We start from the raw sequence: 24,887 nt of genomic DNA, 5'->3' as shown, positions 1-24,887 counted from the left end.
ATAGAGATACCATCAGATTTTGCATTTTGGAAAGGTTAACCAGGCTGCCCAGTGGAAATGGATTCAAGGTGGAAAGAAAGTGGGCAGAAACACTAGTTATGGAGATTGACAGGGTAATATAGGTGGGAGCTGATGCAGGATTGAAAGGGAGGAGTGGCAGTGAAGCTCTTCTTAGGAAAACATATGTATCTGAGATTATTTAGGTGACAGAATACAGAACCTGATGAGTAAATCAATGTGGGTGGTGGGTGGTAGGAAGGCAGAGGAATGAAGGGAAATACTGAGGAAATTCAGGTATTTGATGTGAACACTTGGGTAGAAAAGTACTTAGAAAGGCAATATGAGAAGTAGAGGTAGGCTTGTGTTTTTCCCCTTGGGGGGTGTGTGTGTGCGTGCATGCACGCGCACGTGTTAGGGGGTTGTTAATTACTTCATTTGGACATGCTGAATTAGAGATTCTGTAGAGCACCTAGATAGCAGTGTCTCACAGGTAGGTGGTTAGGTAGATCTCAAGCCAAAGCCTGCTTTCTCTTCAGACCCACTTTCTTCCTGAGCTGTAGACCTAAATATCCAAAAGGCTGCTGGATACCTCTGCTGAGAGGTCTGATAAGTTCATGGTGTCTTAACATGAATGGATCATCTCCATGGGCCTCTGTCCTCTACTACCTTGCCCCTCTGCTGGCCAATGGGCTCACTCTTTCCCTGTGGTGGCACCACCACCTTGCTTGGACCCACACAATACCCCACCTCACATCTTCATTTCTGCCTTGCCAGTGGCTGGTGCAAGTGACAACTGGGCACCCAGGCAGATGTGCCCCCAAGAGCTTAGACACAGGGCAATTAGGCTGCTCTCAGAAAGGTATGAGGTCACCAGATGGTGGGTCAAAGCCTAGATAATGTGCAGTCAAGTTTGCTTGAATAAGGACAAGCAACGGAATTCCAGAAAAGGGAGAATCAGAGAAGAAATAAATACTGGGAGCATGTCTCCAGCACTGTGGTCCCTAGGGTGGAGACTGACTCACAGATACTAATTCCCCACCACATGGGAGAGCATCCCTGTAATGGAGATGAAAGTTTGGAGCAATTACATCCTGGCCCTCGCAGCCTTCAGCTCACTTCTCCTGCTCCCATTCCTTCCTTGCTCACCAACCTCCTGACCATAATCAGGCTTCCTGGGCAGATTTGCCTCTAGGGAAAGAGACATGATCAGCAAACAGGATTATTCTGTCTATCTGATAACATCAATTGTCTACGAATAATTAAACTAGTTTCTGCCTTATGAATGGGAATATCTGTGAATCTGTTAATCTATGACTTGGAATCTGACAGGCAGATGCTTAGTTTGATGTGGTAACAAATTTAGTACCTGATATAACAATTCTGCTTTAATTTTTCTCCATTATCAAAGTGATATGTGTTCATTATTTCTATTTTCTAAAATCACCCGTAATTCCAAATGTCCAAAAGGAACTACTACTAATCGTCAGGATGTTTCCTTCCAATCTATTTTCGATGCATACGGAAATAACATCTATCAATAATTTCATCTCCTTTTGGACTTCCCTGGTGGCTCAGATAGTAAAGGATCTGCCTGCAATGCAGGGGACCCAGGTTCTATTCCTGGGTCAGGAAGACCCCTTGGAGAAAGGAATAGCTACCTGCTCCAGTATTCTTGCCTGGAGAATTCCATGAACAGAGGAGCCTGGTGGGCTATAGTCCATGACGTCACAAAGAGTCAGACATGACAGAACAACTAACACTTACTTAATTACTTCATTCCCTTTTTGTAAAAATGCATTACAGATTTGCAATCTCAAATGACAAAATTAAACAATTGGGTAGGAAAGAGTTTTGATTGCTTCTCTCACGCCAAAAAAGAAAAAATTCAAAAGTGTAGTTGACCAAATTTCAGTAAAAGAATTTCTGCAACCTGACCAAGACCTTGCCAAGATTCATGAGCATGACAAGCAATCCAATAAATCTTTAATGGTAGCCAGTGGTGGTGGTGGTTTAGTCACTCAATTGTGTCTGATTCTTGTGACCCCATGGGCTGGAAGCCCACCAGGCTCCTCTATCCATGGGATTTCCCAGGCAACAATACTGGAATGAGTTGCCATTTCTTTCTCCAAGGGATCTTTCCAACCTAGGGATTGAACCCAGGTCTCCTGCATTGCAGGCAGATTCTTTACCAACTAAGCCACCAGGGAAGCCTCATGGTAACCAGTGGTAACCTCCAAAAGCCATAATTATCCAACTAGATATATGCTAGATATTATGCTTCTAAAGTCAAATTCAGTCTCTGGCAAAGATGTGTGTTTGTATGTACAAATAAGAATGGTATTTTTCTTATGTTCTCATTCTTTTTATATTTATTAGCTAGTCTCCTTCTATAAAGAGCTGTTATCACCTATCTGTTTACCCTGAAATATGAACTGTACAGGTATATGGGAATAAATCTTGATTCTTTCTTTTTATTCATCAAATTTAAGAGTATTGAGTTGGTGCCCAGAAGGCTAAGGGCTCAGTAAATGGAATCCATATAGTTTGCATGCTTTTGGCTTTGCTACCATTTGGACATCTTATTATGATGTTAAAACCAAGTTCCAAAGTCTTGCTTTCTTTAACCCAAACTCATGGTCAGAAGCAGTTGGGGTTGACACATCCAGGAACCTTACCTCATTCTCTGATGAGCTTGCAGAGAGGAGCACTTCTTGGGCATCGAAGAACTCAGAGACAGATTCTGACATGGAGAGGCGGCTCTCATTGGCTACTTGCTGCGACAGGGGGAGATTGACGTGGATTTGCTCGCCAGCCTACAGGAGAGAAAAGTAGATGGTGTGATTGCTTTCTTCCCTCGTATGAATGGCTATTTGTTCAAATTAGGCAATGAAGTACTAGCCAGATCTCTAGAAAAATTTACAGCATACGTTAAAGGACTGGTGAGCGCAAGCAATTTTCACTTGCAACTGAGTAATGACCACTGCACAGGTTTCCTTCCAATATGCCTGAAGAATCCAAGAGTGCAGACAAAAGGTGCGTAGATTTTAAATCTATGCTCAATTGACGTTTAGTGGCTTGAATAACAGACTGAGCCCCCAAAATACCCTGAGTTGACTGTGGAGACAAGTTCCTTGCCACATGCTTTGGCCTGTCATTACTAGCCATATTCTAACCAGTATTCTACAACTCAAAAAGTATTTGTAGAAACTACTGGCGATATGCTAAGAAAACATTCTATAAGACTAATTTTTGAGACAGAATATATCGATATAAAAAGTCACTTTCCAATATGATCATGAATTTTAGCCAATGAAACATATGATTAGAGTATTGATCCTTATTTTAAACTGTATTTTTATTCATACAATGATAGCAAATGATATTGCTTTCAAGAAAGCAATTTAAGTTGCAACCAGAAAAATAGGTAAGAGAACTTACATTTTAAACATCTAGTACATCTAGTACACATTTTAAATTGAAAAGAAGATTCAAACTGAGACTGTCGACTAATTTTTAGATGATAAAATTTTAGAAATATTCTAGATTCTGGGCAGTTGAGGGGGCATAAATATTATCAGAGATCACAGGACCCATGGAAGTGGATGGACACAGGGTCAGTAATTTACATCCAAGAGAAGCTGTCTGGGGATGGTATTTCTTAAGTAGTTACATAGCAGAACCCTTATACTTATAGATTTCTAGAAAAATGTATGTTTGGTGCAAATATGGCCTTAGCATTAGTTAAAACTCTCCCCTGTTACATGTATTACTGTTCAAAGTATGAATTCTCCTGGCTAAAAATAATTTTATGAAAGTGTTAGTTGCTCAGTTGTGTCTGACTCTTTGAGACTCTCGGACTCTAGCCCACCAGGTTCCTCTGTCCCTGGAATTCTCCAAGCAAGAATATGAGTGGGTTGCCATTCCCTTCCCAGGGGATCTTCCTGATTCAGGTATTAAACCTGGGTCTCCTGCATTGTAGACAGATTCTTTACCATCTGAGCCACTGGAACTACACACTCACGTTAAGTCCAAATACTGAATGTTCTCCTATCCTCTGTTCTTTCAAAAATTCTTCTGAAAAATGAAATAATAATAGCACCTACATCAGAAAGTTGTTGGGGGTATCAAATGAGATAACACATGTAAAGTGGGTTAGGAATACCAAGCACATAGTAAGCATTCACTTGACATGTGTTAACCATTAATTATTAGCATCATCACCAGGAGCTGTAGCAGCACTAATAATATTTTCTTAGCAAGGTCAGGTGACTTCTCTTCTTAGATAGAACTTTTAAAACAAACCTTAAGAAAACTTTAATTTAGCACCTTCTCTGTTAAAAGTTGTTTCAATATTTCATGGACCATAAATGATAATGAATATTTCAAGTGAAGAGTGACAGAAAAGTCACAAGATGGAGTATACATATATTAAATAATCAGTAGCACGAGATGAACACAGGAATAAATAAAAATAGACAACCGATCACCAGCAATAAATGATGTCAAGCTCATGTATATCCTTCACTCCAAAGAACATTGAACTGTCAGCAACACAAGATTTGTGCCGGGAATTGTATTAGTAGTGAAAGAACTTTATAAAAATAAATAAAAATATGCAGTAGGTGTAGATGCTACAAAGTAAGTATTCTATATCTATTAAAAATGAATCTTACCTCATCAGGGCTAGGAATAATATTTACACTAACAACCTGATCACAAATAATAGATTCTGAATGTATTCTGTTCAACCGGCTCCTTAGTTCAGCATTCTGGTTGAGTGCCTTAAAATAACAAAAACCACACATGTAATTTCAAGTTATTGAGCAAACATAAAGCAGAACCAGCACATAGGTACACTTTAGACAACAAAGTCTAGGATGCTTTTAGCTGTAACTTTTAGAGCCACCATAGGCCAGATCCCACTAGTGAGAAGGAAAGAAATGGCTCAGAATTAAGGCATTCATTTTTCGCAATATAAGACTACTACTTAGTAGATTAGTGGGTTGAAAAGAGTTCAAGGATTTCATAAAATTGATTCATGGAATTTTCTCTCCTTTATAGTCAGGCCCACTATATCCAAGCCCAGTCTACCACCACATACATATAACATTTTATACCCTAGGATAAAAACTATGGATTCTTTATTTATTTTTTTCTTTTTTGGTTCCAGTTTCTAAAGTTTGGGAGTTGTTTCAAAGCCAGATGTCTTATAAATTATTTGTAAATGGAATGAACAATGAACTGGCTTTATATTTCACAGAGCTATATTTTGACCTGGTGAAAGAAAACAGTTGGTGTGTTTCCATTTTCTAGGAGCACATAATTAATACCTATGACAGTACAGATCTAATTCAAGTGTAGACCAAAGCTGCCTTCCCTGGACAGTGTAGACACTGACAAGCATAACTAAGAGCATATCACAGAAAGGAAACTAAGCTATCTGCATCTCATGATTCTTAACACACCCTAAATCAGCATCAGTAAAACACCATCTGCTGTACCCCAGTTTAGTGTGTGTGGTGGAAAGGGAACATATTTACATAAACATGGGCTCCCTATAGGGGCCTTGGGGACAGAGGCTCGTGGATCACATCAGTGCATGGAAATCTGTTCCATATACAGAAGACACATGTAGCTGAATAGATTACACCAAGTCTCAAGTAAGACACCTCTGTGAGGACAAAGCCCAGTGAAAAGCTGGACTGCTCCTTTCCTTCCCATTAAATCCAGCAATGAGAAGATGGAAGTGAATATTTCAGAATGGAAGATAAATGTCAGGACTTATTGAAGAGTGAAGCTGCCCCAGGGAGTGAGGATTCTGCTTTTCTTCATAAGAAGTCAATATACACTAAACTGATACACATACAGATACAACAGCCTAACTCTAAACTTGTACCTATTCAATCACCCAGGATAAATGACAAAGTGGCTAAACTTCACACTTGCATTGAGTGGTCGAGTTCTTGAACATGGAGCACAGAACAGTCTCCCCTCTTTCCTTTCTGCTCAGCTTTTTTTTTTTTTTTTTGCTACTCTGTCCAGCTTATGGGATTTTAGTTCCCTGCCTAAGGATCAAACCCAGGGCCTTGGGAGTCAGAATGCTGAGTCCTAACCACTAGACCACCAGGGAATTCCCTCGGTTTTCTCTTTTCAAGGAGAAAATTCTTCACTTACAGCTTTCGGCTTTCATTTAAAGTCTTTAGAACTGTAAAGTCTGTAAAATACGTGTAAAACAGAATACATCTGGTCTTGTGGGCTGTCAGGTATTGATAGATTAAAGGTGGACACATATCCTACAGCCATTACATTGCAGACAGGTGAAAATATGTGTCCAGTTCGCCGAGCAAACGGATGTGTTAGTGAGAAAAAAGGTGATTACATTTTTAGTAAATAAATCATGTGCTTCCCAGTACCTTACATTCTGCAAAAGTGCTCAGGATCTTTTTCTTGGAACAAAATCTCAAACAGTTGAAATTTGAAACAAAAATACTGCCTCACTCCTATTCTTTGCAACTATATATGCTCATTTGCCCTTTCGTTGTTTTTCTGTGCACAAGTGTCCTGAAAGTCATCTTAGTCACTGCTATGACTAGACCCAGATATATTTTGCTGTCTTGGAAGTAGGAGGCCTTGTATGCTGTCTGACGGTTTCAATGGCAGAATCACATCACTTCAGGGTTTCACACAAACCTCACCTAAGGGTTCCTCCAAAGTGACAACACCTTCTGTTGCCCCGGAACAAAGTTAACAAAACAACCCCACAAAAACTCACGGGCAAGGACAAGTAATTCCCCCCCACCCCCCAGCATGTGGGTGTTTAAAACACTAGTTTTCCATTCATAAGGAAACTTGTAGAATTGCTTGCTCTGGATATTTAAGAAAGTTAAACTCCCATGTAATCTCTCATCTCATCCAGTATTCATGAAATGTAATCCTGCCTACACACAGGTGTGTGTGAAGGCACCACAAGGTAGCCTCTAGCTGCTAATATCAATAGGACATGAGGTGAAAATGAAAGAAATCCTGTGTTCATCATATATATGCAGTGGTAGAAAAATGCTGTTACACAGCACAAAAACAGCCTGGAAATTAGTACTATTCCAACTCTGGCAACCCCGAGGGTGGAAAGTGTAAGCAGACGCAGAGCATGCAGCAGCCCGTTTGTGTGTGCCTTGCCAGGGCGGCTCCTCCTTTTGCCTCGGTCACACGGACCGCAGTGCAAGGTGGCTACAAGCGGGCACCGTGAGGACTCAGGACCACATTTGTTACTTCCCTCCCTGAAGCTCACTACTGGTGATTGTTAACACAGAGGAGTCCAGGTGATGGCAGGAGCAATACACAGAGAGCAGCCGAGGAGCCTGTACAGTGGTAAGGCGAGGGAAAAGGAGGCAAGTCGCCAGCCACTGGCGCCAGCCCATGAGCAGGAAAAGCCATGGAAACCTGCGAGGAGTAACACCGCTCTGGGAGTGGCAGATGGGGTCAAGGCCGAGCGGCAGGAAGCAGCCTCGGCTCAGGAACCATGCCTGGACTCTAGTAAGTCTCACACTTGCTTTCATGAGTGAGCTCAGGCCGCAGCACAAACTCTCCACAAGGCACGCTCACTTTCCCACTCCTTATACGCACTCAAGTGCCATATACCCACGAAACACAGCATTCCTGACCAAGCTGTGAAGAAAGTTCCCATCCTGAAGTTCTGAGTCAGAATGAATTGCCCAAATCCTCACTTCCTTGGCTATTAACTACCATTTTCCCACCCCGGCAGTCTGGCATAGCAAATGCATTCTACTGAATGGAACTGTGTGTTCTGGAAAGATTTAAACTCTTCAGATAAAAGCAAAACTGGTTCAAAAAGAGTAAGGATGTGAGTATGCCAACTGTCAAAGCTAGAGCTATCAAGAATCAAATCATGGCTAGCTCTTAAAAAGCACCTTGTTTTCTATTTTAAACAAATACTAAGTGTATTTGGAAAATGCAAAGAAGTAGAAAAATATTTCCAAAAATTCATATCTTACTACTCAATCAACCAACTTTTGGTAGCTTGGCATATTTCTTTCTAGTTTTTTTCTTATGCATTTTTCACATTAAAAAATGGGAACCCCAGAAAATGGGAACATACTCTACATCCTTCGCTATTTATTCTTGGTACACAGATATTTATTTTATGTTGCAAACTCTTCACAAATGTGATTTTAGTTAACTATGGAATAAGTGGTTATTTTTCTACCATCAGGCACTTATGATGTTGTTACTGATTTTTATTAGAACAAATAAAGCTGCCATGAATGTTTACGTGCATATGTTTTCTACTTAGATTATGCATATCAGCCATGAACCAAAGGACCAAAGCATAAAACACTTTGAAGGTTTTAAATAAACATCACCAAATTATGCCCCAAATGACGTTGATTTAAAGTTACTGGATAGCTAAAAAAAAAAAAAAAGTAAAGGATTCTATGAAGAATATCTTCATAAACAACAAATTTGGCCAAGTCTCAGGGAACCGTGAAATTCAGGAACAAATATATTTAAAACATTTACTCCAACAAAGAATATTTATTTTCGATGTATAAAATGATGTAGACAGGAAGGATGATAAATACTCTGCCTGGCATTTTAATTATGCTGCCACATGCCATAAGCCAATTTTTTGCTTACATTCCCATACATATCACATTTCATTGATTCTAAGATGCACAGTTCTCAAAACTAACACCTCTGAAGCACTGGCCAGTTTCACTGAAAGTAGTGCTTTCTTTCTTAGTAGTGCACAGAATGATGGCATATTGAACAATGAATGCCATACTGATTTAATGAAATATAATAACTGTAAATGGAGTACAAGAATCATTGTACTGTTCACACTTGTACGAACCCAACACCCAAAGCATTTAGCACAAGTTGTGCACAGACTCTGGGGTCAGAAATCAAACTAGAAAACAGTGACAAAGTGTAATGCACTGAAGACAGGCTCAAGTCACGTTGAGTCTTTTACTACAGTAATCTAGGGTGCTGAGTTCACACAGTCTTATTATGTATTATTTGATTTTGGTGTTTAGTACATAAAATTATAGCTGACGTGAAATCAAGTCATTTATAAAAGGAGAGATGCCACATAAAATACCTTGTCCTACAGATGTAAATTCAATATCTATGCTGCCTTTCAGGTGTAAAAGTTTGCTTTTAAAGCTTCATGGGGGTAAAATATCAGAATTATGCATGTCTCTGTATACCTATAGATCAGGGATGAAATATTACTATAGAAGAGAAATTCATTACACTGTTCAGCCTTGCAAATCATTACACACTCAAGGCAGGTAACAATTTACGCTGAGCATGTAGTGAAAAATGCTAATTTTATATATTTTATTATGCTACATGCCGTCTAAAAGGATGATGGAATTTGCCAAGTTGTTCTATTTAAAAGCTTTATTGAAAAGCAGCATTTTACCCATTAGACATATATCAAATAGGACTTACATCAAATAAAAAATAAGTTCCAAAATGTTAGACTAATCTAAGAAGTTATTTAAATAGTCTCTCTTCTTCCCTTTCTAGGGGGAGATTTGGCTTAGAAATCATTCATTTAAAAACACCTGGGTTCTAACTGATGACATTTGAAAAAGGATCAACGATGTCCTTAGGCTACCTGAAATCACACTGTATTGTGAAATTATATTAATATAAAAACATACTCAGAAAAGCTGTCTCAATATACTCCAGCTGTTTCATATCTTGTTCAATCCTAAATCCTATATTTGAAGAGGCACAATGAGAATAATAGAGCTAGCCAACCAGGATGGCTACATCAGTTAATTGTTTCCTATCTTCAATGTCTCCTTATCTGTTAGTTCTTTCCCTTTATGATACAAACAAACTGAGGTGACTGTGAAGTTTCAAGGCTGACTTTCAGTCCATCTAGCATTATTTACTGCTAAATCAGATCTTGTTAACCTTTTCGTTCTCGAAATTATCAAAACTCTTTCTTCTTGATCTCAGTGGTCATTGCTATGTAAATTTGTTAGTGGTTTCCCCCGGCTTTCCAATAAAGGATTCTCTTTTCTTTTTTCAGCTTGTCCTTTAAATACTAATGTTCACTATGGCAGCACCCCTGACCTCTTTTCTTCTGATTGAAAACACAATTTATCAACAGCTATAAATTCACCAAGATACTGGGATATCCACATCTTTCGCTCCAGCTTGGGCTTCTCTCCTGAGCCCTAGAGCTCAGGAGAAAATGACCCCACCCAACGGGAAAGTGTATACAGACATAAGGATGTAAACACAGCCAAAATGCTTTGTAACACAGAACTGGAAACATGGGATTCTCTAGTGGATAGGGTATAACTCTCTTTATGCTGCTACTGCTCCTCAGTCGTGTCTGACTCTTTGTGACCCCATGGACCGTAGCCCACCTGGCTCCTCCGTCCATGAGATTCTCCAGGCCAGAACACTGGCGTGGGTAGCCATTCCTTTCTCCCGGGGATCTTCCCAACCCAGGGATAGAACCCAGGTCTCCCGCACTACAGGTGGATTCTTAACCAGCTGAGCCACCAGGGAAGCCCATTCTTTGCCTTACCAAGAAGCGAATAAAAAGCAAGCAAGCAAGAAACAAGCACATTTTCTTATTTTTCTTAGTACAAGCTTATTTCATACCACTAAGCCTTCGATCATTAGTACATCTGAATCAAACACTGCAACATGGAGGGGAACAAAAGTGTACTTGACATGTTTGCAAGATGACTCACAAGATGCTTCCTAGCCATTATTTTGATCTTTCTGACTTATGATCCTTTGTAGGGTCATGATTCAGTAGATCCATTAAGATGGACAAGGTGTTCAACAGATATATGACAGGAGATCAGGCCAGGGCAGACCATTAAAGTGTGCTTGTGAAGGAGGCCCTCTGCAAACGGGCACCCAGCTGCCGCTTTGAATGTGCAGGCTCTTGACTTTCCAAGCAGCATATGTGCCTCAACTGACAGTGTTTAACGGCAAACAGCAGAAAGTGTGGCCCAGACAACAGCATTCAATAACATGAAACTTAACACTGCAAAGAAGCTGACAGTTCAGGTACATAGAACATGGTGAGATGGTTTAAGTCTAATTTGCAGGAACTGAGGGAAACTGTTCAAGCAGGAGCTGATCCACATGGAAAACCACTTACCCAGGATTTGCTTGCTCCTTCGCTCTGATCCAAGGCACCAGGAAGTGAACAATATTTTATGTAATCACTGAGTTCTCACACAAAATCAACAACAACATTGAACTCTTAAAGGAAATTTTAAAGGTGCATTTATAGACTAAGTGAATAAAATATTTCAGAGGAAGTGGTCAGTTTTAAGAAAGCAGAAGTGTAGTTTTAAAGGATTTTTAACAGAAATTACAACCTTGAAATATATAGGGATTTGATTAGTATTAATAAGATCAATATAATATATATTAAGTAATACATATTATAGTGTAAAATATATACTGAAATATTAGAGTCTAGATTCAGGGAACATAGGAAGAAAATCCTAAGAGTGCAAATCAAAAAAGAAAAAAAAAAAAGTAATAGTAATCAGTAGTTTTCAACAGGTTAAAATGCATCATAAGTAGGAAAAATACTAAGTGTGGAAGATCTGGTAGATTTTGTCCAATGCTGGATTGGACACAGTCTGGAACACAGTTTAGATGTGTAGGTAAATCATGTATAAATGCATTAGTTTTTTAAATCAGGGATGGCCTTATAAGACCACAGACGGGCATTAAAATCAGCCAAAATAGAAATTATGTTTGCAAGCAAGTTTGGTTGATTGTCACTCTTACCTTGATCCCTTTCGGAAGAAAAGTGATACAATTTAATACTGACACTGTGATGGCTTGGGGGAATTTCAGACAAATGTGTCATTCCCGTGATGGACTGTCTCCACCCCCATCATTGGCTTGGAGGATTAGGCATGTGTCCTGAGAATGGTACAAACACTCTCATTTACCTGCGACAGTGACTGTCGGAGTCGTGCCATCTGTGTGCTGTGGCCTTTATTGTGATCCTGCTCAGAAACCATCTGCTTAAGCTTCTCCTTCTCTATAGCTATGCTATTAAACGCAGACTTCAAGAGAGAATGCACTGGGTGGGGAGAAAAGTAAGAGACAAGGATCAAATGGATCCAGAAAAATAACAGAATTATAAACGTCTCAGCACTTGTAACTCATTCATGAATATTTTCTGGAAAGGTTATGTTACAGTCTAATTGAAAGTCAGCCTTAAAATGGAATCTACCAGAATATCTAAATACAAAATAAATATGGGAATGGCAATTAATCAGGATGAAAGTTTTAGCATTTCATACCAGATAAGTCAACGAAGACCTGGAAGCAGCATATAAAATACCAATTATTAAATTCAATACTTAGAAACTAACCTATAATTCTTAGAAGGAAAAGGGAACAAGTTTTACTCTACCACAGTTGATAATATTTGAGCAGCTATGTGTACAATGAAGTCTCATGCAAATAATTTAGAACTATTAAATTATCACCCCAAAGTGTGCATCCAAAAAAGGGCATTTTATGAGTCTTGCAAATATAAATCAAACAGCTGTTTTAGAAGTTGGAGCTAGTTCTCTTTGTGGTAGGAAATGATTTGGTCTTTTTTTTTTTAATATTTATCAGAGTATCATTGATTTAAAATGCTGTGTTAGTTTCTGCTGTATAGCAAAGTAAATCAGTTATATAAATATACATATATCCACTATTTTTTAGATTCTTTTCCCATACAGGTCAGTACTGAGTACTGAGTGGCATCCCTTGTGCTAAACAATATGCCCTTACTAGTTACCTATTTTGTATATAATCATGTGGATATGTCAATCTCAATCTCCCAATTTATCCCTTCCCTCACTGGTAACCATAACTTTGTTTTCTACATCTGTGACTCTATTTCTGTTTCATTGAAATGATTTGGTCTTAAGAATAATATTTGCATTACTTTCTCAGCCAAAACCATCATGATATCAAAAGTGCTTTCAAAGAGTACAAACTACCAGTTATAACATGAATACGTTCTGGGAATCTAAGCTGCAGGATGGTTATAGTTAACAGTACCGTATTATTTACCTGAATTTGTTAAGAGAGTAGATCTCGAATGTTCTCAGCACAAAAATGAAATGGTAATTATGTGACATGTTGGAGATATTAGCTATCCTATGGTAGTAATTATTTTGTAATATATAAGTATGTCAAATCAACATATATACTTGAACTTATATAATGTTACATGTTCATGTTATCTCAATAAAGGTGGAAATAAAGTAAAATAAAATAAAGGCAACTAAAAACAACCTCCACCCTCATTTCTGCATACCTAACAACAGACATTTGTATGTCTGGCAATCTTTAATGTTGAGACACAAAAATGTTGAATTTCCAACTCTTATCTTTATAGTAACAGTTTCTGCAAAATGTAAAGTCTTCTAAAATAGGGATTTCCTTGTAAGAAAAAGGTTATTTTAAAAGAAGTGGAAAAAATGTAGCAGAAATAGGGACCAGAATTAAATGGTAAAAATAATGGGATCATAAAGAATGTACAATTCATTGATTTATGTGCTACATTCTAGTTGTCATCAATTTTAAGGTAATAACTTGATAGCTGAAATACATTAACCCAACTAGCAGCTCTAAAAGTGGATTCTCATTCATTTCAAAATCCATAATTTCTCCTAAAGAGTCCACTCAATAGTCATATAAAAGCCACCTTTTTCCCCAAGCATAGCTGAAAAGAAAATATGCTGTTTCAACAAAGGCTTTACAAGTCTGTTGAAACCTGGATTACCTAAAAGCCTCAGGAGTGCACCCAAATACACAAAGCTTTCCTGGGGGTACCTTCAAATTTATTCCTCTTCCTTTAGAAGCTGCGCTATATTTAATTCACACGTTTGTTGCCTTATTTCACCTGTTCCTACAATCTTGCACTAAAAGCAAAAGTTACTGGCTTCCTGATCATAAATCTACGCTGTTACATAAATAATTTAGCATTGCTCTAGTCTAATGACATGATTAGCATTCGGCTAAGACGTAATAAAAATGTACAAGGAGTAAACATGTGAAAGAGAGTTGGCCTTACAGAGTCTCAACTGAGAAATCTGTAGAAAAAAAGGGTGGGTGGGGGGAGAAGCTTTACTTCAGTTACTTCAGGATGGTGGAATGAAAGAAAACTCTGGCAGCGCATCTTTGCTGATGGTTTGCGAATATGCACCTTTGTTGACTTCAGCTTTCTCAGAAATACCCTCAGTGTTGCACCTCTTCTTTTCCCGAGTCACTAGGCGTTTGAATATTATGGGGGGTGGTACTTGAGATGTTCCACTTAGCACACATTTTCAAGAATATTTTATAACCTATAGCCAGCAGCCCCAGAGGAAATAAATGTGAAAAACTCATCATAATGTGTTAGTGACTAAAAACAACACAATGTCTTTCTCCTAAAGATTACAATTTCAAAAGACAATGACTAGGAAGGCACTGTTATAAGGTAAAAAATGAATTTCAGCGGCTGAAATTTAGATACTTTAGCATTAAGGGGAGGGAATTAATTTAGGAGCTGTGGCTCTTCCTGGTGAACACGGTCAGGACGGTCCAATCCACCTGCTCTCCACTCTCCTGCTCTCTGTGCCTGATGACAGCAGTTGAGCGTCTGTAACATGACTGACTGAACATTTAACAGCAAAAAAGAGACTCCAAGGTGGGCTGGATGTCCACTCCCCTCTAATCTGGACTAGCAGTGAAGGGACAATGCTTCAGACCCAGAGTTGGCCACTTCCGTTGCAATCCACTCCACTTGGAGCCCTGAGCTGCCGTGGAAGGGGAGGGGAGAGGGACAGAGTTGTGCGCAGCCTCCCAGCTGTCCAACCAAAGTGCCAGTGAAGGCCCCTTGAACCATTCAGCCAGGCTTCCAGCTGAATACCACGGAGGGAGGACAGAGGAACTGCTTAGCTGAGCCCTCTTGATTCCTTACCCACAAACTGTAAAGTAAAATCAGTGAGTGCCATTTAATTTAAAAAAAAAAAGGTTTCAAACAGAATCTGCTAACTCACAAGTATGTATGACATGATAAAAAAACAGATGCTGAATAGTACTGTGGGTTCGTCTGCCTAGCATAATATCTTATTTTTCTCCCTAAGTGTTTGACTTTGCAAATTCAGAGAATCAGTAGATAAGCCCATTACCCTAATATTCTCTGAGTGAAGAAAAAGCAAATTTTAATTTATGATGACCTAAAAGCCTAATGCCGGGCTTGAAGGCAATAGGAGGAACATCATCAAAGATAATACCCTTTTAGTCTCTCTGCCTTTTCTTACCCTCAATAATACTTTCTTTCCTCAGTCAAAACTGAAACCCTATAATGTGTTTTTCCCAGGAGGCAGTCATCATATCCCACTGCGTTTTATCTATAGAACTGCAATCAGTATATGAACTTTTTGACCTTGCCACCATGACCACCTAGACAAGGGTGAGAGAATGAATGGCAACTTCCCATCAAGGAAGAGGGCCACTATAAAGGGCACATTACATTTATTGTTACCTTTCTGCGCAATCAGACAAAATTCTTCTTGAAGCTTTGTATAATCCGTTGAACTTTCCAGAGGGTCTGTGAGGTGGCTAGGAGGGGTCTGAAATTCAATATCTGCACAAAGGTTGGGGTTGGAGGAATGCAAGCGAACTGGGGACATGGTGGCACTAAAAGGAACCTGAAAAGGGAGGACACAAATGATTAAAGAGCAGCAGCACACTGTCCTGCAATCTCTCACACAGAAAAGACGCATCCTATTCTCCAACGTAATAGATTCCTCTCTGATGACACACTTGGAGACAGTACTCATCTCTTCTGCAGGTGGTTCGGGTGGGAAGGAATCTCAGTTTCCCGAAGCTGACGTAGCACTGCTACTGACTCACTGGCTGCTCACTGTCACAGGGAGAGACGATGACAAAATGACAGGAAGAAAAGGCATAATCCCAGACAGGCTTCAGCTCTGAACCCACTGAAACAATACTGGCAGAAAGCCATCTGATCTGTGATGTAGCTGACCTTCTCTCACAAAGTCTGGGTATTCAAGTCAGAGGGCTTTTTATGCTGACTTCTTTCTGAGCCTGGAGCAAGAATTCACTGAACAGGTAAAAATTCAAGAGGTGCATATACAGAAAGATTCACTTGCTCCATTGTCATCAGATAAAACATAAGTTTAATACTACATATAATAATGGCTTAAAGAGATCTGCAATTAAATTGGAAATTGACTTATCAAAATACATCTGTAAATGAAATATTATATAAATTACTATAGTTACTTTGTATATGACATACAACTCTGTTACGTACATGAACGTGGCTTATGAACTGGCCAAAAAGCATTAAGTAAAATAAAGTCATACTACTATCAGTTCAGTTCAGTCTCAGTCTCTCAGTCATGTCCGACTCTTTGCAACCCCAGGAATCACAGCACGCCAGGCCTCCCTATCCATCACCAACTTCCAAAGTTCACTCAAACTCATGTCCATTGAGATTTTGCCAAATGGCTAGAAGTTTCCTTGCCCTTGGATTTGGACTAGGCTTCTGATGGGTGGAGGCAAAATACTCCTTCTCTCTCTTTCTAGAAGCTTCTACCTGATCATTATAAATGCTGTCAGCCAACCATTCTTGGAGAATGAGAATGCCAATTCCTTTTATAAATCAGATCACCAGTAAACTCCCCTAATTCTTACTACACAGATATGCATTCAATTACCTTCAAGAACCAGACTTAGATGCCTCCACAAGCTGAATTTTGTATAAATTAAAAGCTAATTCACATCCTCTATCTAACAGAAAATATGCTGTAGGAGGAAGGAACCAATATTTTGTCTGATGTATAGGTATGCTAGAACCTCTTCCTTTCCTCATTTTTTGACTTAGCTTTAAATCTCATGTTAGAAAAAGGGAGGCGAAGGGACAAGAGGGAACAAGCAAGCATGTGCACAAAAGACACAGAGGATGGAGGGGAGGGAGAGACCCCTAAAAATCTAGCCAGAGCTGCAGTTTGTGGGTCTGGGTGATGGCAGTTGAGGCTTAAGAGGGTCCTTAGGCTGCACCTTGGTCCTGGCAAGGAGTTATTTATCTCAAAAGATATTCAGGCTTCCCAGGAAAGAAAGACGGAATGAAGCTTTTTCCCAGATTCAGCTAACTTAAGCATGGTAATATAGGATATCTGAAGCATTTGTTATCTGGAGACATCAGAGTAACTCTTTCTCATCCTCCATGGGGGTCTTGGCTACACTGCACAGGAGATGTCAACAACTTGTTTATCTCATTAGGAACTTAATTTCTGACTCTTCCAGAGAACAGATACTAAAGTGCAGATAACCCATTTGAGAAAATGGAGTCCTTGGGTTCAATAATTTGCTGGAATCCTATCCCAGCAACTTTGTGACAATAACGCTTGAGGTTTTCTAGGACATCTATGAGGGAATGGGATGATTTATGCAGAAGAATGTTTGAAGATAGATAAAGAAAACTGCTGACCATAACTGTGGCGATGTTAAATCTATTAACAGAAAGAGCAGACAGCCCAAGGCCCTCTAGGAGGGACACAGAGAGTCCATGGAAGTGCTGGTGATGAGTAGGTCAGGGGCAGAGACTGTGACTTGAGGTAACAGACAGACCAAGGAGTTTGCAGATTTAAGGATGTGGTTTCAGGATACAAGGAACGAGGTGAGCATTTGAGAAAAGGAATGTAGGTGTTTGATGGTGGAAAATGAATGTGTTGAGGATCATGTAAAAGGGTTTTATCTACACTCAGGAACCCTAACACTCTAGGGACTAACACTGTGTAGGAGAGTGGTCTCCTCCCTTGAGTGGGTAGGGAGGCTGACGGAGAGGTGGTGATGGGAGGCCCGGGTGCAGCGGAGGCCTAGGGAGTCCAGTGAGGACCCAGACTTGGTCCTAAGATAAAGGCCTCTCTATTAAAAGTTCAGTCAGATGCTGAGAAGAAAAACATGGCAAACAAGGGTGAGAAAGAGATCACATAACAACAGATATAAGGAAGACACTGAGAATGCACAAGTCACAGAGCCCAAGCGGTTACTCTGCATCATGTGCACAAGGCTGCCTGTGCGGAGCACCAAGTGCATGGGGAGGCGCTGGTGTTTCTCTTCCATCCCCCTATTCTGATGGGTCTCACTGATGGCGTACGTGGGCCATCATGGACATGCATGCTAAGAATCAGCAAGAACAAATCTCAGAAACATCTTGGGTGTACTTATCTTTGGGAGCAATCTCAGCTGCCCTAACACATCTGAGCTGGGCAAGGAGAACAAGTGACTGGAGCCACCTGGGAGAATTCCAGATAAAAAGCACTGAGAAGGATAGGATAGACTGAAAACATGTGGGCTAACTTCCAGATGTTCAAGTCGGTTTTAGAAAAGGCAGAGGAACCAGAGATCAAGTTGCCAACATCCACTGGAATATCAAAAAAGTAATTGATAAAAGTATCCAAGAAAATTTTCTGGAACTTTCTATTTCTGCTTTATTGACTACGCCAAAGCCTTTGACTATGTGGATCACAATAAACTGTGGAAAAGTCTGAAAGAGATGGGAATACCAGACCACCTGACCTGCCTCTTGAGAAACCAGTATGCAGGTCAGGAAGCAACAGTTAGAACTGGACATGGAACAACAGACTGGTTCCAAATAGGAAAAGGAGTACATCAAGGTTGTATATTGACACCCTGCTTATTTAACTTATAGGCAGAGTACATCATGAGAAACGCTGGGCTGGAAGAAGCACAAGCTGGAATCGAGATTTCCGCGAGAAATATCAATAACCTCAGATATGCAGATGACACCACCCTTATGGCAGAGAGTGAAGAAGAACTAAAAAGCCTCTTGATGAAAGTGAAAGAGGAGAGTGAAAAGGTTGGCCTAAAGCTCAATATTCAGAAAATTAAGATCATGGCATCTGGTCCCATCACTTCATGGCAAATAGATGGGGAAAACAGTGTCAGACTTTATTTTTTGGGGCTCCAAAATCACTGCAGATGGTAATTGCAGCCATGAAATTAAAAGACACTTACTTCTTGGAAGGAAAGTTATGACCAACCTAGACAGCATATTGAAAAGCAGAGACATTACTTTGCCAACAAAGGTCCATCTAGTCAAGGCTATGGTTTTTCCAGTGGTCATGTATGGATGTGAGAGTTGGACTGTGAAGAAAGGTGAGTGCCGAAGAATTGATGCTCTTGAACTGTGATGCTGTAGAAGACTCTTGAGAGTCCCTTGGACTGCAAGGAGATCCAATCAGTCCATCCTAAAGAAGAACAGTCCTGGGTGTTCATTGGAAGGACTGATGCTGATGCTAAAACTCCAATACTTTGGCCACCTCATGCGAAGAGATGACTCATTGGAAAAGACCCTGATGCTGGGAGGGATTGGGGGCAGGAGGAGAAGGAGATGGTGGAGGATGAGATGGCTGGATGGCATCACCAACTCGATGCACATGAGTTTGGGTGGACTCCGGGAGTTGGTGATGGACAGGGAGGCCTGGAGTGCTGCAATTCAGGGGGTCACAAAGAGTTGGACATGACTGAGTGACTGAACTGAACTGAACTGAATTTTAGTTTTGGGAGGAGCAATGACAGGGAGTTAAGGGGAACCACTGCAGTCAAAGGCACAGGAGGGCTGAGTAGCCAGTGACAGGTCGCTGAGATGTGGGTGAGGAGGCCGAGGAGGCAGAAATGATTTTGTTAGATCCTGCTAGATGTTGTCTGCTCTGGTATGGAATTAAAAGTACAGATCCTAGAGGGTTTAAGAGTACCCATTCTCTCTATTTATTCCTGAATATATGACTAAACGTGCCAGCATTGCTCATTAGTTGCTTTATGTTATTCTTAATCTCTGTGGTCACAGTTACTCTGGGGGGAAGGTGAGCATTAATTCTTCCACCTTTCAAAACCTTTTTCTCTTGCACTTCCAAATTAAAAAAATATAAACCTATTCTATTCAAATAGGTTCTAATTTCAGTTTTATTATATTCATTATCTATTTATCTACAATTAAAAAATGAACATAGTAGACATACAATCACTTCCTGCATGCCATCTTAGAAATATAGTATTTAAGGAAACATTTGTATTTTCTGACCTTGTATTGACTGACTTTTCCTTTCCATACTGAGATACTGTTCTCTAATAATCATTTGGATTTCTGAATTTTGTAAATGAAAGGTTACATTTAAGAATTTTAAAATTGATTTTACATGTATTTATTGTCAGAATTTGCTACCATGTCAGTATTAGATATTTTATTCATCTTTTTTGAATACATGTGTAAGATGCCACTGACTATGAAATCAATTTAAAATATTTCTTTGTTCAAATATTCACAGAACTGTGAGTTTCAGTCACTTCTCTAATAAATTTCAAGTCACGAGTTCATTTTATAATCAAAATCATTTCTGTCTCTCAAACAATCCAACTAAGTACCCAGATATAAATCAAGAGTCAGTCACTAGTTATGAAGCATAAAACCAACAATCCATACACCAATATCCATTCTCCTAGAATGCAGCCAAAATCTTTTCATATTTTTCAGCAACGTTAGTCTGAAAATACACCAGCAGCAAGAGCAAGACTATAATCCAGGAAATATTATATAATAGCCAAAAAACTAACGTTTGCTATGAACTCGGAACTCTGTATTTATAAAGTTGATAGGTAATTATGATTATGATTAAGCAAATATTAAGATGTATTTTTATCCAGCATATGGTTCTTGTGTTTACATATTCTATTTCATATTCCATGTGGATAGTTCACTATTCTAAGCAAGTTTTGATTATCTGCCTTATCTATCTCAATACTTCCTCTATCTGCCTAATATCCATACTATTTTCTCTTAAAAAAAAAAAACAACATCTAGATGTGAATTAAACACAATTTAATTTTGTGGTTTTCTCCTTTCCACACTATATTTTCTGATTTTCAGCTCAATATTCTTAATAGAAAACAATTTTCCTTCGATAAGTGTAAGTAGCCATTGAGAGATAGCATCAAAATTCACCTTTTTGTCCCCTCTCATTTCTTTATTCTCACATCCTTTTCAAACAGTCACATTGCGACCAAAAAAGCACAACCTATGTCTGTAGTAATTGACTTTTAGAAAAACCGAAATCAGTTAGCAAAAGTTCTAAGATCAGGATGGCAAAAAGACAAACCAAACAAAAACCAACCCCCACCCCCAACCCCACACCATGTAAGACAATCCCACATACATCCTTGAATTTAAACTGTTTCTAACACTGACAGTAGAAGCAGAGATCTGGATTACATGATAGTTTTCCGTTGCAAACCCAAACACCTGTGTGCGTGAGACGCCCGCCACGCAGTCAGAGAGCATGTGTGAGCTCCGCCAGCCCAGGAGGGCCGTGCTGGACGCCATCCCCGCCAGGGGCACCATTAGCGCAGGGGGGTGAATAGCTAGTACACAGTTTCTCATTCTCTTTAAACATCCACTGGAGGTGGAAATCCACTCACTGTTGTAGCCACTGCTGCTGCTAGCCTCTGCCGGCGCCGAGTTGTGCTGAACTGGCCCTTCGCAGATGGCCCTTCCTGACAGTGAATGAGAGGAGAGGAGGGAGGAGAAAACACGGGACGGGGGAGGGGGGGTATGGGAGGATGAAAGAGAATCAGACAAAGGAGAGGGAGATTTTTTAACTGCAGTTGACTTTTGCTAAATCTTAGCATTGAAAAGAGCCTGAAGGAGCAGTCACGCCATGAGAGAAGTTTAGCACAGCAGACCACCCAAACACTTATCTATCTGCTGACTACCCCTACTCCAAAAGGAGATGGAGAGTTATGAAGCGATGAAGAGCTTATAATTTCAAGGTAAAATCAATTTACCTTTTGTTTTATTCATCCAATGCCATGTTATATGAAGCCAAAAGGCATTCAATAAATGGAAGCAAAGGAAAAAATAAGTTCAGGGGAAGGTGACTAAATAAATAATATGCAAAGGCTAAAACAAACAGGTTGTAATGAAAGCCTTCTGTTGGCCAGGAAGAGTTTTTTGTTTCTTGCTGGGAGGCCAAAGTAAGGGGAAGGATACCCAGGAATATTCAACTCCCCACTTTCTCTCCTCCTATAAAGGGAGGGATTCAGTATTAAGTATGGTGTTGGCATTTTCTGATTGAACAATTTTCCAAGGAGGAAGCCAGTCCCCATAGAATAGGAAGGTAAACCACAATGTCCTCAGTGGGTTGAGATAACACCTATAAAAATCAACTCTGAAAACCTGAAGGCATATGTTTCATTTAGTGATGTGCCAGTAGAAGACTCTTAGAGCTTTTCTTTCTTCTCTTTTTGGTGGACAGGATTAAGGGATAATAATATTTCCTTCTAATCAACTCAACTGTGCCTGCATTTGACAGACCCTGACTCTTCAAGGCTGTGAGAATTAATTTCAGTTCCAATTAGCTGAAATGTTTTCAGAGTCACATAACAGTCAGACTGAGGAAAAAAAAAAAAAACAAAAAAAAACCAGCATGGCTGTGTTAGTCTTTTTGGACAATAGAAAAATATCTTAAATTCTTAATTCTCTTCAAATTTTCCAAATTACATTCACATTTCTCTTCCATCTTCACAAATCCTTTGTGTACATATATGTATATGATTATTAAACACAAACACACAAACATAATCTGTGTCAGACAAAACATTTTCTATACAAAATCTCTTTATGCCTACTGTGGTTAAAAAAAAATGAGAAAGAATGTAGTTTTACTCTTCAGTGTAATTTGAGCATCTGTGAGATCCAGGATCAATGAATGACAACAGATCATTTATCTGCTACCCCATACCTCATTCTCTCCAATATCTAGGGACCTAGTATTTAATTCATGCTATTAGCAACATGGGAAATCTAGTAGTAATCTCTTCTCCAGCAACCCTTATGAAATCATTCTCTTCTTGCCATCCTCCATTCATTTAAAACACAACCAAACTGTTTTACTGCATAATGATGATACCAAGATTTTTATTAGAATCAGAAATTTAAACTTTGGGACACAGGGAATATTTTTCCTTACGGGTAATTCCACAGTGACTTCTAGGACACCTATTGCCTCCAATGAATTACTCAGTGGATTCTTGAGCTAGCTTCCCAGTAGCTTCATGTAGAAATGTGGTCCAAATTTTAACATTCACATTCAAATCAATAGTGTACTTATGTAAGAATAAACAGTCAAACATCTAGTTTAACATGTTCTTCATTTTTTACCTTTCTGAAGTCAATTTTTAAAATGATCTATTTTATAATTATCTCAAAAATTACAACTACAGAATGCTAAAGACCAAGTTCCATAAAACAAGATCTGTAGCAACAAGAGAAATAACAACAACCACCGCCACCACCGCCACAAGACAGTTTAGATTTCCTCCATAAATGGCTGGTGGACTAAACGTTCCAAATGACAGAGAGGACGAAAAATGAGCCATTTACTACAAAAAGCCTCTCATTCAGAGAAAGTGATTTAAGTAGTGAGATGATTATGAGCTCAAAACAAATACTTGGAACCATGAGATGCAGTTCTAATGGTCAAGAAACATTTAAAACAGGAGGAGGGAATATGCATATTAGGGTGGGTATATTTAATCCATCACAGTAAAAATAAATGCTATGCCTTTCTGTAGGTAAAAACCTGATAAGTACTGACATTCATATCAGTCATTGTCATCACTGGCTGATTCTTATGGTTCCCCAGTAAGGTATGATGGTGAAGAAACTTCTGGTAACTTTGCAGTGATAGAGAATGAGCATTCTAAGGGGTCTTGGAAGGTCGCTGGTGTGAGTGAGCAGAAAAAGTCTAGGGGTTGTACCAAATTCTGTAGCATTCACCCTACGATCTTTTGTTTTACCAATTCAAGTGGAAGTGAGCTTTTTCAGGAAACGATTAACAGCTTACCACCCCCCCTTTGTCTATTTATTTCCACTGGAGTTGGAACTAAATTTCCTACTTTTGAAAGTTTAACACTTTCTTTGAGTATGGGGATGAAATAATTTCAGTTCTCCCCAAAAAACTGAACTAGACTCACAAGGGCCATTTTCCCACTCTTTGGCAAAACAGAAACAAGGCAAAAGAGTATAAATGAAACTTTAAGAACAAACAGTCAACCCCAACATGTGATATAAATATGAAAGAAGAATATTTTCCTCTTTTTGAACAACTTCTTTTGATGATTTAAAAAAAAGAAAAACCTTCATCAAACTCTCCACACATTGAAAAGCACAGCCTATGAATGGGAGGGTTATTCAGAATGGCATTCTGTTTCCTTCAGGAAAAAAGACTCAGTGACAGAACCAACCTACTCCAGACCATAGCTGTGAATGGCAATATGTTCAATGGGCTATCTTATAAAAAACAAGATTGAAATGGTATCTACCCACAACTGTGCATGTTCCTATGATGCTGGCCCTGTCCAGTTAATCTGTTTACAATTAAGGTTCTCTTTCCTTGCCTATGATAACCATAGTTACTATGTTTTAAAAATACACACACAAAACTAGACAATCACTTGCTCAAAAATATGGTACTCCCGAAAGCAATTTTAGGCAATTTCCTTGTGAAGTCATTTGACACATTTGTCTTGACAGTATTAATTTTCTGAATAGAAAGGAGAAAAAACAGAAAAACATACTGAACAAAAGATCACAAAAAATTGTGTTCACACAATGTGGACATTCTAACTAAAAAAAAAAAAAAAAAAGATCTTTATTGCTTGCAAAAATCTATTTTCAAATTAATCAGATTAGTAAGCAAAGTAATGAAGAATTGGTTATTTACACGTTTAGAATTAAAACACAAAGAATGTTATCAGTAAAATCA

The 24,887-nt window shown here is 39.1% G+C and overlaps 1 protein-coding gene across 8 annotated transcripts in view; it reads right to left on the bottom strand.

Annotated features, from left to right (window-relative positions):
• The window catches only part of OSBPL6 (oxysterol binding protein like 6), a 223,533-nt gene that overhangs the window by 20,667 nt on the left and 177,979 nt on the right, over positions 1-24,887 (bottom strand). For 4 of the 8 annotated variants that reach the window (XM_018065127.1, XM_018065146.1, XM_018065136.1 and 1 more), the window contains 6 exons: positions 21,541-21,615; positions 15,560-15,725; positions 11,976-12,109; positions 11,165-11,188; positions 4,674-4,781; positions 2,676-2,813 (listed from right to left, as the gene is read on the bottom strand). In XM_018065127.1, the coding sequence (XP_017920616.1) occupies positions 2,676-2,813; positions 4,674-4,781; positions 11,165-11,188; positions 11,976-12,109; positions 15,560-15,725; positions 21,541-21,615 (645 nt within the window). The remainder of the gene's footprint in view (positions 1-2,675; positions 2,814-4,673; positions 4,782-11,164; positions 11,189-11,975; positions 12,110-15,559; positions 15,726-21,540; positions 21,616-24,887) is intronic. The other 4 variants (XM_018065150.1, XM_018065159.1, XM_018065144.1 and 1 more) reach the window with 3 other exon arrangements.

Source organism: Capra hircus, chromosome 2 (assembly GCF_001704415.2).
Source record: "Capra hircus breed San Clemente chromosome 2, ASM170441v1, whole genome shotgun sequence".
Classification (NCBI taxonomy): domain Eukaryota; kingdom Metazoa; phylum Chordata; class Mammalia; order Artiodactyla; family Bovidae; genus Capra; species Capra hircus.
This window is presented reverse-complemented; position numbering and strand designations above follow the sequence as displayed.